Source organism: Parasteatoda tepidariorum, chromosome 2, assembly GCF_982258835.1.
Source record: "Parasteatoda tepidariorum strain Cologne lab strain chromosome 2, Ptep-v5.0, whole genome shotgun sequence".
NCBI classification, from domain to species: domain Eukaryota; kingdom Metazoa; phylum Arthropoda; class Arachnida; order Araneae; family Theridiidae; genus Parasteatoda; species Parasteatoda tepidariorum.
The window spans coordinates 115,025,648-115,038,520 of record NC_141756.1 but is presented as its reverse complement, the minus strand read 5'-3'; the positions used below and the strand labels follow the sequence as shown (position 1 = coordinate 115,038,520).

Genomic DNA, 12,873 nt, shown 5'->3' with positions numbered 1-12,873 from the left:
GAGTTATTCCGCCTCTTCCTGAAATGCCTCAAAACAAACGATAAAGGACCCTATTGTACTTGCCTTTTGCCGTTATCCTACCTAGAATGCCAGCTTATGGCCTTACGTTTGCCGTGAGGTGTGTGCTTACTGGGTAGTCTGCACAGTAAGTCTTTTTTTCTAAATTATTGTCATCATAAATAATTAATTGGATTATTGTTTCTTATATTTATTTTGATTGAGCTTTTGTGTTTTTCAAATAGGAGAAAAGCTAGGTTTTAAGTATTTTGATTTTATTATTACAATCATTTGGTCTGTAATAAATTTATTTTATACACATTAATTTGCATTTCTGCAACACAATACTTACCCATACTTGTTAGATGTATTTCAGTTTCTTTTTTATACAGTAAAGCCTACTAAGTTTATGTTATGTCTAAGTTGATCTCTTATCAAGAACCAAATTCATCCTATTTTGAAACAGAGGACAAAACTTTTGTAACTCATCCATCTTCCTATTTTCTTCTTCTTTTTTTAATGAATTTTTAAGTCTGGAATATTCAGTTTTTAGAATTTATGGAAAAAAAAATTAACCTAATTAATAGTTCAAAGAATTAAATTATTTGACTTTTTAGTTGATAATAAATAAAATAAAATTTAATAGAAAAAGGGGGGAAATTAGAGGAAATTGGCATTAGGAATTATTGTTTTAATAAATAAATTTTGTAACACAAAAAAAAAAATGAAATTAAAATTGATGTAAGCTCTTATCTTAAAAGATCTTTACTGGAAATAGGAATTAATAGATAACATAGAAATTTTTACTATCTGAATGAGCTACTATAGTTATGCATTGCAAGTGGTCAGCTTATATAGTACTGTAAACTGCAATAAATTGAAGTGAAATACAGTTGACAAAATTATAAAAAAATTAGCCGTTGATTTCTTTAAAAATTAAATTATGTTTACTTCTTGAAGTGTATCTGTAATACATTTTCTTTACATTTCTACGCATGTTTTCTGTTCGTGCATATTCTGAAATACATCATAGGTTTAAGTATGTAGATTCATGTATTCAGAACTATTTCTGTTTTAGGGGGACTTTAACACCACTCCAGATCGTCACTTGGGGCCTGCGTGGATTGATAAATGCAGGCTAGACCTGTTGATTACAGATTCTACAGATGCTACTACTATTAGAGTCTCAAAACGTTGTAGAGAAAGAGATTTTTTGACCAGAGTATATGACTGAGTTGAAAAAGGTGGTAAAGTAAGTTTACAACTTCCTATTTTCTTAATTATCTTCAGTGTTGCGGATGTTCATCATTGAAATTTCTCTTATTCTCATATTAATTAGCATGAAATTACAATAACTCTTTGTTATATTGTGCCTTCCAAGGGTCTAAAATGAATCAAAGTGTAAAAGGACATTAGACAATGCCTGTTAGGCTGAACTTATAAATTGTTTTCTTTTCAGTAAAAACATTTGCCTCAATCTTTATAACCAGGTCAATCAATCAGTTATAACCAGGAAAGAGGTTAAATTGGTTCTATTGAGTAAAAATTTTTGCTTGTTCATTTGTGACATAGAAAATTTCAATCCCTGTCCAGGCACGCAATAAGATTTAAGCAAATATTTATATTTTGGGTATAAACTTGAGTAAACTGTTAACTTTGTTGTATTCATCATCATCATTGGTACAGCAATCCATTTTGGCCTTCTCTAGAATATTTTCCCATATTGTGCTTCTTGTTACCAGGTTAGAGATTTCCAGATTTCAGAAGTCCGGATTTTCGAGGTGGTACTGTATTTCAAATTATAATTTTTTTATAGTGCAAGAATATTTTATTTATAATTTTTTTTTGAGTTTGATAAAATAATTAAAAACTGTATTTAAATTAGATAATCTGATTTTACTTTTAAATAATTCTAAAACAATTAGTGATAAAAAATGAAATATACAATGCATTAAAAGTGAAAGCTGTCGCAATTTCACAGGGGACTTTAATATTAGTTTAAAAAAAGTTTCTATTTTATGGCAGTAATGGTAAAAATTAAATTGAATTTTGTAACCATACTTTGTAGCCATGGAAATAATTTAACTTGTGATATTACAAAATTAAAAAAAATTTTTTTTTATGAATTTTGAATTCCATTGCACATATTTCATTCTATGGATATACAGTAAAAGCCTGGCTGCTCAAAATTTGACTAACCAGAAAGATAAAGAAAGTAGAGCTTTTAGAAATTCATAGTTTATTCTTTTAAAAAGGAAGGTTTGAAAATACACTGTAAAATATTGATGGATTCCTAATGAATACCTCCTCTCCTTCAATATCTCTCAATTATAAACAAGTAGTTAGTTTAGAAAGAGCTGCCCTTCAGTTTTTTTTTTATTTATCCTTAGTAATTTTTTTGAATAACTTTTTAGAGTTTTTTCCTTTATCATTATTTTTTATAAGTGAAAATTATAATAATTTTTATTATCAAAGTGAATAATTTTTCCAGCAATTAATATATTATCTATGAATTCTCATTGTATTTTAAAATATAAGAGAACTCCCACATAACTGTAACCCTCGTTCATTATTTTTTTATCTGTAGCAATAGAGATTGAGAACCAATTTTGATTAATTTTTCATTTGAAAGGAGCATATGTTGCTATTTTTGAAGAATAGTTTACAATAAGAGTGAGTGTAATTGTTTAGTATAATTATAATTAGCAAGCTGGAACTAACATACTTATATTTTTTATTGCTGTCATAAGTCTCATTATAACCTACATTTTCAATGCTACCTACAGTACCCTTCCATATTATTAGGGACACTTAAAATTTCTACAAAATTGTCATTTTTCAAAGTGTCATAACTTTTTCAAAAATGGATCAATTTTTATAAAAATTTCAGGATATCTTGTTCAGGTCTTCTACTTTCACCTAAAAATTACTAATTTAATTTATCTCAATTGTTTGCAAAAATTTGCCCATTTGAACAAAGCAATTTTTTTTTTAAAAAAATTGTCAAGTCTGACAAGTTGCTACTTTGTGACAAAATTTTTTTAATAAAAATCATTACTTACACATTAAAGTACAAGTCGTTACCTTTAAAACACGCTAATGTAAATGATTTTAAGATTTATTTTGACTGAGATATACGATTTTGAAACTTTCTTGTCATTTATAATGAAAAGTGAGTTGTGGCAGTATTTTTGGTGAAAATTAGATTTCAATTGAATTAAATGAAATCGATATCAAAATTTTATAATAAATTTGAATTGTTTATTCATATTATATAATAAATTACATATATAATAAAATTTTTATATTTATACTCAAAAGTATAAATAATTGGTTTTATTTATAAACGTCAACATTTTCACTATTTAATGTTGTGAATTCGAATTCAAAATCTCATATCTCGGGCAAAAAAAATCGTAAAGTCATTTACATTAGCGCGTTTTAAAGGTAACGACTTGTACTTTAATGCGTAAATAATGATTTTTATGTAAACAATTTTGTCACAAAGAAGCACCTTGTCTGACATGACATTTTTTTTAAAAAAAAACCTGCTTTGTTCAAATGGGCAAATTTATGCAAACAATTGAGATAAATTAAATTACTAATTTTTAGGTGAAAGTAGAAGACCTGAACATGATGTCCTGAAATTTTTATAAAAATTGATTCATTTTTGAAAAAGTTATGACACTTTGAAAAATGACAATTTTTTTGAAATTTTAGGTGTCCCTAATAATATGGAAGGGTACTGTATTTCTCCAAATTTTCTGCTAGATTTTATATTTTTATAATTTTTATATTTAGAGTGATAGCAAATCTAGTTCGGCAGTAGTCCCCCTACAATATTTCATTTGAATTCCTAAATTTAATTTAGAATAATTGTAACCATAACTAAGTTTGTAAGTGATTTCTCAACTCTTATTTCTTACAATTTAAGAAAATCAATCTTGCAAAGAGCATAAATTGGCAAAAATTCATTTTAATACAATGAACCTTTTCATTGTACCTAATTGTGGCCAAGTGAAGGGCTACTTTATTTTAAGTGACTTTTTAGAAATTATGTATATGTTAAAAATATTTGTTTAAGTCAAAATTGATCATATTTTTTTATAGATAATTATGCCAGGTTATTGTGTATCTGAAACGATTGGTCATAAAGTCGTTAGCGGTACCAAGAAAATTGAATTTGAAAGCCAGATTGTAAGTTAGTTATTAACTTAGTTGTTACTTTTAATAAATTTATGATCTGAAGTTCTGTTCATGATATGAGTATTTTAAATAGATAGAGGTTAAAATGTCTGTGCAGTATATGTTGTTCACTGCACATGCTGATGATAAAGGAATCATTAGAACTAATTCAGCATTGTGAGCCATCTAAAGTCTTGCTGGTGCACGGAAAAGCTTCGAAAAGGGAGTTTTTGGCAACGAAAATCACCCAAGAACTTGGTATAAAATTGCATCTAAGTTCTAAAATACAAGAAAATAATTAGAAATTTTTTTGAAGCATATATAGAGGCATTTTTGAATAGTTTTGCAAACTGTGTTCCATTCAGATGCTTTATTTAAAAGAATGTGTAAGAAGATTAAGAAAAGTAGTTTCTTCATTGCTTAGATTGATAGCAATGCTATTTAACAGCATGTAGTTTTATTTCGAGAGATAAATTTGTAGTTATCAGCTTTGCCAGATTTTGTTTATTTATCCTGATTCATTAAAAATTCTCCTGATTTTTGTATATTCTATGAAGTTTCCTAAAATTCAGCAATGTATGCTAGGGGGAAAAAAAGGTAAAGAATGTTTGTGCCAGCTTTCCTTTGATACACCAGTATCTGTGCAAGTTGATACTTCATTAAATCTATTGAAGAAGCAGCTCTTTGTAGAATTTGGTAAATTACTAGTTAAATATTTTTCGTAAATGAAATTTTATAAAGGTAAAGTTCTCTTTTATGTGCTTCATATTGGAAATATGAATTTAAATTACTATATTAATGAAGAGAGATTCATGTAAGACTATTTATACTTTTTTGTCCAAAACCTTAAATTTTTTACATTTAATCCTGCAAACATAAATAAATTAAAAGCATTTTATGTTAATGAAATTCTTATGCATTAAGAATTTTTACTGTAATCATTACAGTATTAAAAAATATATATTAATATTATTTTTTATTTATCTTTTAATAATAAAACTTTTCCCTTTTTTAGTATATATTTTTCAAATACAAATACTTTGGTTTTGTCCAGAAATAGAGAATTCTTGTTTACTCATAAAGGCTTTCCCATTCAATTAGAAAAAGTTATATTTCTCAGATCTATACCACATAACTATTCATTTGGATTGCACACTTACAGACATTGCACTAGTTTAAACCTTTCATAATGGATACATTGAAATATTTATTAGAAAACTGTAAACTTTTTTTCTTACACATTAATGAATATTGAGTGTAGTTGGTTCCTCTGAGTTCTGTTAAAAATACATGACTATTTCTATTATTTTCTATATTTGATCATTTGTGTTCTGACTCAATTTTGACTTAAGGGTTTTGAATTTGCTGAAAGTGTAGTTCTAACATCTGAATGTGAAATGGTTTGACAAAAACCTTGTAAAGAATAGTGTTAATTGGACTAATTTGTAGAAATTTTACATTTTTGTTTAACTCCCACAATGAACAATTTTGTTGTTATGTCTAAAAATATTCAAGCTGGTAATTTTTTAATTTGTGGGTTTAAGCAATATTAAAGCCATTTTACATTAAAATAATTAACAATATCTAGATTTTAAGAACAAAGCAGTTTTGGTTGAACTTTTAATTTATTATAATTTGTGTGTTATATCATTTTTCCCACTTGATTTAACTAGATAGTCATTAATTTAATAAATTAATTAATATCTTACTAGTAGGAATAAATTTAGCAGATTTAAATTATTTTTCACTAAAAAGTATAATGTTAAAATTTAGTATTTAAAACAAATAGTTTTGTAATCATTCCTTATTGTAGCATGCAGTCTGAGCATTTCACATTTGGTTATGTTTGTGTAGAACATCTTCCTCACTTGAATGAACAAAAAATGATCACACAATGAACAAAACGTGTTCATTGAATAACAAAACCAAAAACTGATTTTTAGCTAGCAAAAACAACATGTGATAGGACAACTTTAGATATTGCATGCTTCGGTGGCTAATTGCATAGGTGTTGAAATGAAATATTTTCCTTCGTGAATTTTTTTTCCATGAGCAATGTTCAATTTCCAAATAGCTTATAATAACTATAAAACCCCTTCAGAAAAAGTATAATGATTGTTTAAGAAATATCAGCTGATCTCATCTCTAAATAAAATCAGGTGTAAAATGACCAAGTTTGAAATCATTTATTTGAAAAACTACTGAGTTGATTTTCTAAAATATTTTATTTGTTTAAATTATTTTTTAGAATATTTTGTAATAATTAATAATCCTACACATGATCCGTCTACTGAGGATGTCAGCTCTGTGCAAGCGGGATCCGGATTCGTATTGACCAGCCATCGGTGTGATTCGAACCCAGTTCACCACATTGGAAGGCGAACGCTCTATCCCCTGAGCCATCATGTCTCTACAAGGTTCATTTGTAAAATGAAGAAACTATCGGGAAATTTGGTTATTTTCAGAATATTATAAAATATTCATATTAATTTCATACTTATGAAAAAAGGCTAACAAACAATAAGAAAATGCACTGAATATATTTTCTACAAAAAAAGTGATGATCATGTGGCTACTGCAGGCCATATTTTAATCACCACTCATCATATTTAGTTGCCTTGTGATCAGGGGTGACTATTAATTTTGTCCAATACTCTCAAGGCGCAAAGAATAAAAAAGTTTGAAAAAAAGAAAATTGGAATTTCAAAATTATTGCAATTTTTTAAATGAATGGTCAATAATGAAATTATTCGCCAGTGTTTGTTTTTTTAAAATTTCTGTAGCATTTAATTATTTTCTTCTTAATGTTATAACTCATTTAAATGAAAATTTTATATTGCAACATATGTAATTATACATTATATGTATATAGGTATTCATTGAACTTAAGTTTTTATTTGAGTGTGGCTATGGTTTAATCTTTCTGAAGTTTACATTTTGATTCATAATTCCTATTATTTTTGGTTTCTGATCTCAGATATATATTTTTAAAATGTAAAATATTTTTCGGATATTAAGTATTTATTTTAGAAAATTTATCATACAAAACTTTTGCTACTTATGAATAGTATTCATTCCTTCTCGGCTCCATATTTAGTTGTGCTGTGATGATATCTGAACAATAATGCTTAATGTGTTAATTTAAATTGGTAGTAAATTTTTTAGTTTTTATGTAATTATTAGTGTTTGATTAAAAAGTATAGAGCTTAATATTAAACAGATTTTCAATAGAGTGAAAATATATGCTAATGCTAGCATGCGTGTCAAGTTAATTAGTTTGTTACACTTCTTCCCTTTTTTAAAAAAACCTCTTCTTAAGAACTACTTTTTTTTCTGCGTTTGAAAGATGTTTAATTAACTGCTTAACTCCTAAACCAAGATTTGCATGTATTATTTATTACATGAAATATTATAAATAAATAAAATATATAGGTTTTACTATACCTAATGTTTTTGAGAACTGAAATTTATTTATACTTCTAGCAATGAAAATTTATTGTTATTTTCTTTTGTTATTTAAATGTATGTAATTAATTTGGAAATCGATATTTTAAATACATTAAATGATTAATTATTTAATAAGGCATGATTTTAAATCTGATTAGGATATAGCAAGTGAGATTGATAGCAAAAGCACACATATCCATATATAATTTATCTGAACCAAATTTTATTTGAAAATATATTTTATTCCTGAATGATATAACTTTTAAATAATATCTGATAGATTAAGAATTCGAAAAGTTTATCTTCTTTACATACAGGGATGAAGTGGGATACTGGGACCTATCCTAGTGTGCCCTCCATCTTGATTACTTTTTGTTGGAATAAATAAAAAAAATATATAAAAATTGGTATTAATTTCCCTTTGGTTTAAAGGGAAAAACTTATAAATGTATGTTGATTTGTAAAAAAAATTTAATTTATTGTTTACCCTTTTCACATTGTTTTTTCTCTGAAAATGTTTTTTTATTTTTGTTCCTTTTAAATTACTCTCTTATACTATTTTATGTGTATATTTCAAAAAGTAATTCTTTCTCATCTAAATAAGAAAAAAAATGTAGTTTATGAAAAATAATTAAAATACAGTCTCTCCGCATACATATTTCTTTTTCTTTTTAAAAAAGTTAAATAAAAAGACTGTTTTTGAATAAAGAACTTGCAAGCTTTTTTCTATAATTTGAACAGAAATTTTTTTAAAAACTAAGCATTTAACAGTCCGTTTTTTTAAAGTAAAGTATTTATTTAAAAAATAACCTTAAAATTTCATTGATATACCCCTTTCAGAAAAAGAGACACTTATACAAATTTTACCATGTGAAAATAATCTTAACAATGTAAATATTTATAATAGTTATCAATATTAAATCTATAAACACGGATAATTTTACCATTGTATAATTTTCATTGAATTTTCTTAAAAATGGAATATGAGTAAAAAGGCAGTGTTTTTAAGGGATGGTGGCTATTTTTACAGAAAGGGAAAAGAGGGTGCATTTATAAGGATCAAAAGGTAGACAGGGCAGGTTGCCCTTCTAAAATCACTTAAGGAAAACACTGCATATATTCACATATTGATATATAAATATATACATATCACATGACACCCCCTAAAAAGTGCATCTTCCAGGGTATCCCTGCTTACATATTTCTATAAACAAACAGTGAAAACTTATATTTAAAAACTCATTAAATTTTTTATATTGTCCATTACAATGTGTATTTTTATTACAAATCACAAAAGAGTTTGATTTAAACTAATATTTAATTAAAAATTCAGAGCAGAATATTAATAATCAATCTTTCATATGAAACTGAAAGGAAAATACAAGTTCTTAATAAATTTATCTCAGTCAAATTTTATTATTTTTAAACAACAGCTATCTCTTGTTTAATCCCCTAAATTATTTTGTATTCTAAAGGTTAAGTTGTGTTTTGCTCATAATTAACAAAATAATTTGTTAATTTAAAAACTAAATTGTATATTTTAATATTTTTCTGTGAAAATGATTTTTTTTAATTTGACTAAAATATCAAGGAATTTTTAAAAAAATCATTTTTATTTTTTCTAATAGGATGCAGAAAAAAACTTTTTAAACAAAATATCAAATAATTTTAAATTTAAAATAAAAAATATATATTTATATGTTTATTTTAAATAAATTAGTTATATAGTTATTTTTTATAAAAATTTACAAGGGAAATTTCCAGTTTTAGTTTAGTCAATTAATATAAATATTAAATTTATAGAATTAATAGAAATGAACATATTTAGGAAATTTTAAACTCATCCTTTATTTTTATAAATTTATTTTATCTAGTTAATACCATTGTCTTGGGAAAAAAGTGATTTTTTCTTGAAAGGGGCTTAACCTTCGCGTAAATCACTTATCATAAAATTTACTTTGTGGTGCTACACAACTAAACCTTTTTATGATACTCTCTATTGTGACAATGTAGCTCCTCTACTGAGTGTCTGAAGTTTTTTTTAAAAATATTTTTCCTATTATCGATACAGTTTAAGTATTAATGTTCATTTTTTAAAAATTGAAAATTTTTTTATTTCCAAAACTATAAGCAAGACAATTGATGGTTTGATAAAAGTTAGTTAGATAATAATAAAAAGTTATGAAAACCCTGATTTAGGGTATTAACCCAAGGCGGGGGTAAATAGCTATATATAAATACCATACTCATTGGGTATTTATCCGACTCACCTCTATACCCATACAGTGTTGGGCTAAATCAGGATAGAAGAACTCTTAATAAATATAAAATAATAACTATAAATTTGCTAAACTTCCTTTAACTACTGATATTTTTGTAGTCTTTTAAAATTTGCTTATTTATCTTCATTATCAATGATGGTACATATTTTTTTTAAAACTATTTAAAGTTTGAATTTTTTTTTTCGTTAATAAAAATAAATAATTATAATAAAGTTTGCATAAAACACTGAAAATTCACAAGTTTTATACCTTATTATTTTGCAATTTTTTTTTTTTTTTTTTTTAAATTTTTCATCCAACAAATTTGTCTTAAAAAATCATACTAAGCAGAGGAATTTTTTTAGAGGAAAAACTCAAAAACAAAGGTTAAGCTCTTGGGCATCAAAAGGAATTATGCAATTTGCAATCAATCACCTAAATATTCTTTAGTTTAATGAAAACAATCACAAATTTATCTTAAAAATTTAAAAATAGAAAATTATAGCAAGGTTTATGTGTCAGATTTTTAAAGTAAAAACTTTTTATTAGCTTCACCCATGTTATTTTCTCTTTGCTTAATCAAATGAAGGTAAACTGCGAAATAGAAATTTGGAATACATGTTTTGGTAGAATATAGATTAAATCCATTAGATTTTAAAAATACTTTAATGATTCTAAAATTCTCAATGATTCTTTAAAAAGAATTATTATTAAACTAGCATGGTCTAATAATAATTCTTTTTAATGATATTGAAGCAGGTTTGGGTCTTGAAATATCTGTGCTTATTCTGATTCATTATTTTTAATCTAGCAATATACACAAATACAAAATTGAAAAAATCATTATAATGATGTACAAAATGTTATATAGCTATTATAGAATTTTATAAAGTTTCTGAATAAAAACTTTTTGTCTTCTATATTTTTATATATTTCTTTTTATTCTTCTCAACTAAATCTTTCTTAATTGAAATAAATTTTTTATTTGATAACAAATAAAACTCATTTTAGTTAGTTTACTTTAATTTATTTAGTGACTTATTCCTATGAATTTTGTTTATTAATATGAATTTAAAACAAATGAGATCTTAAAAAAAGCTCTTCAAACTCATGTCTATAGAAATAAGAAATATATCGTATCCTTATTTTTTTTAAAAATAAAACTCTTCAAACTTATGTCTATATAAATAAGAAATATATTGTATTACGGAGTTTTTCTCATGAATAAAATAAGAGCAGGGTATTTCCTCTCTGAAAAAAGCTTTATCAGCTTTCAAAAGGTTCTCACATCAAAAATGTTAAAATGTGTATTATTATGTATAACTGAATTTTATCCTAGACAATTTATTAAATTACCATCTCATACTATCTTATGAGTATATTTCAAGAAGTAATTCTTTTTTGTTATCAAAATATGAGAAAAATTGTAGTTTATGAAAAAAATTAAAGGCATGCTAAATGGCAATCTCTGTGCATGTTTTTTTTCAATAAAAGAACTAACAAAAAAAGATTAATTGATAAACAACTAGAAAGGTTTTCTCAATAATTTTAACTGAAAATTATAAGAAAATAAACTTTTAAAGGTGCATTTAAAAAAAAAAAGAATTTAAATCACTAATCAAAATTAATATCCCCCTTCCACCTGCCCCAAAAAACATACTTATTAGAAATTTGACTAGTTGAGAATAATCCAAGCAAAGTAAATGTTTGTATAAGTAATCTGAATTTTACCTATAAGCACATAATTTTACCAATATAATTATTAGTTAAACAATGAATTAATTTTTTTCAAAATAGAATCTGAATAAAAAGACATAGTTTCTAATGAAGGGTGTCTTATTTTTATAAAAAGAGCAAAGAGTGTCCATTGATTGGGATCGGGGTGGGGGGGGGGGCAGGGCGGTTCGCCCTTCAAAAAACAGTTAAGCAGAACACTGTATTAAAATATACTGTTATTGAATTTCTTATAACTAAACGTTGCCATTTTAGAATGTTTTTCAATGGCCTTGAAAAATTATATTTAATGATGATAAGATTTTGCCTTTTCCGATCAATGATACAAAGAATGTTGCACTTTTAGTTTACTGTATCTGAAAGAAAATTCTGAAGCTCTTTCAACTTTTTTGTATCTTTGAATTATTAGTTATGTTATGTCATTAATATTTTTAAAAGTTTCCTGTTGTTGTATCAATTTAAAATAAAAAATTTTATAATTACCTATTTATTATAATGTAATATTATATATTATAGAGTTATATTGTCTTCATTTCCAAATTATGTAGTTTCTAATAGTGTTCTAAGTGCTAAACCTTGTTTATTTCCATTTTATTTGTCCTTTTACATTGTTTGGTCAAATCAGTTAATGCTTTTCCTTACTATTATCACATTATGATTGCTTTAAACTAGAGGCCTTTCAAATATTATATAAGAATATTTTGGACAATTTTGAACACCTTATCAGCATAATTAAGTAAATTGCAAACCTTTTTCCATGTGTCAAGATGTTGCATCAGCCCCTGGTTTTCACTTTGATTTTTACTGTACTAATTTAATTTAAGAATAAAATTCTAATAAAAGATATTAATTTTATATAAATCAAATTTTATATCAAGTTCATATGAAATTTAAAAAAATACTCCTCTTTCCTTTGCCATTTTTTTTTTACTATAAAAATAGTTCTAGGTCAGTTAAATGAGAGTCTGATTTAAATTTTGGAAAAGACCCTTATCCTTATTTACCCCTCTCCTGTGATTGGATATCAAAATACAAGTAGGGTGTGGGAAAAGTGTAAAGGAAGTAATTAGCGAAACCATGTCTAATAATAGACCTGTTTTAACCATGCATAGCATGCACTAATTTTAAAATGTGTGGTTTTTGAAACTTTTTATTTTATTTGCTAACGTGTGAAAATTGAAGTTTTATTCCAATTCAGAAAATCTGATAATTTGTGATTTATTTAATCTATATAGCTATCAAATATGAA

The 12,873-nt window shown here is 25.4% G+C and overlaps 1 protein-coding gene across 6 annotated transcripts in view; it reads left to right on the top strand.

Annotated features, from left to right (window-relative positions):
• The window catches only part of LOC122272689 (uncharacterized), a 32,225-nt gene that overhangs the window by 8,353 nt on the left and 10,999 nt on the right, over window positions 1-12,873 (top strand). For 2 of the 6 annotated variants that reach the window (XM_087158104.1, XM_087158099.1), the window contains exons 3-5: window positions 1,076-1,249; window positions 4,108-4,194; window positions 6,431-11,492. In XM_087158104.1, the coding sequence (XP_087014230.1) occupies window positions 1,076-1,231 (156 nt within the window). In that variant the 3' untranslated portion in view covers window positions 1,232-1,249; window positions 4,108-4,194; window positions 6,431-11,492. Of the gene's footprint in view, window positions 1-1,075; window positions 1,250-2,584; window positions 2,608-4,107; window positions 4,195-4,276; window positions 4,478-6,430; window positions 11,493-12,873 lie in introns of those variants that run through there. The other 4 variants (XM_087158101.1, XM_087158100.1, XM_087158102.1 and 1 more) reach the window with 3 other exon arrangements.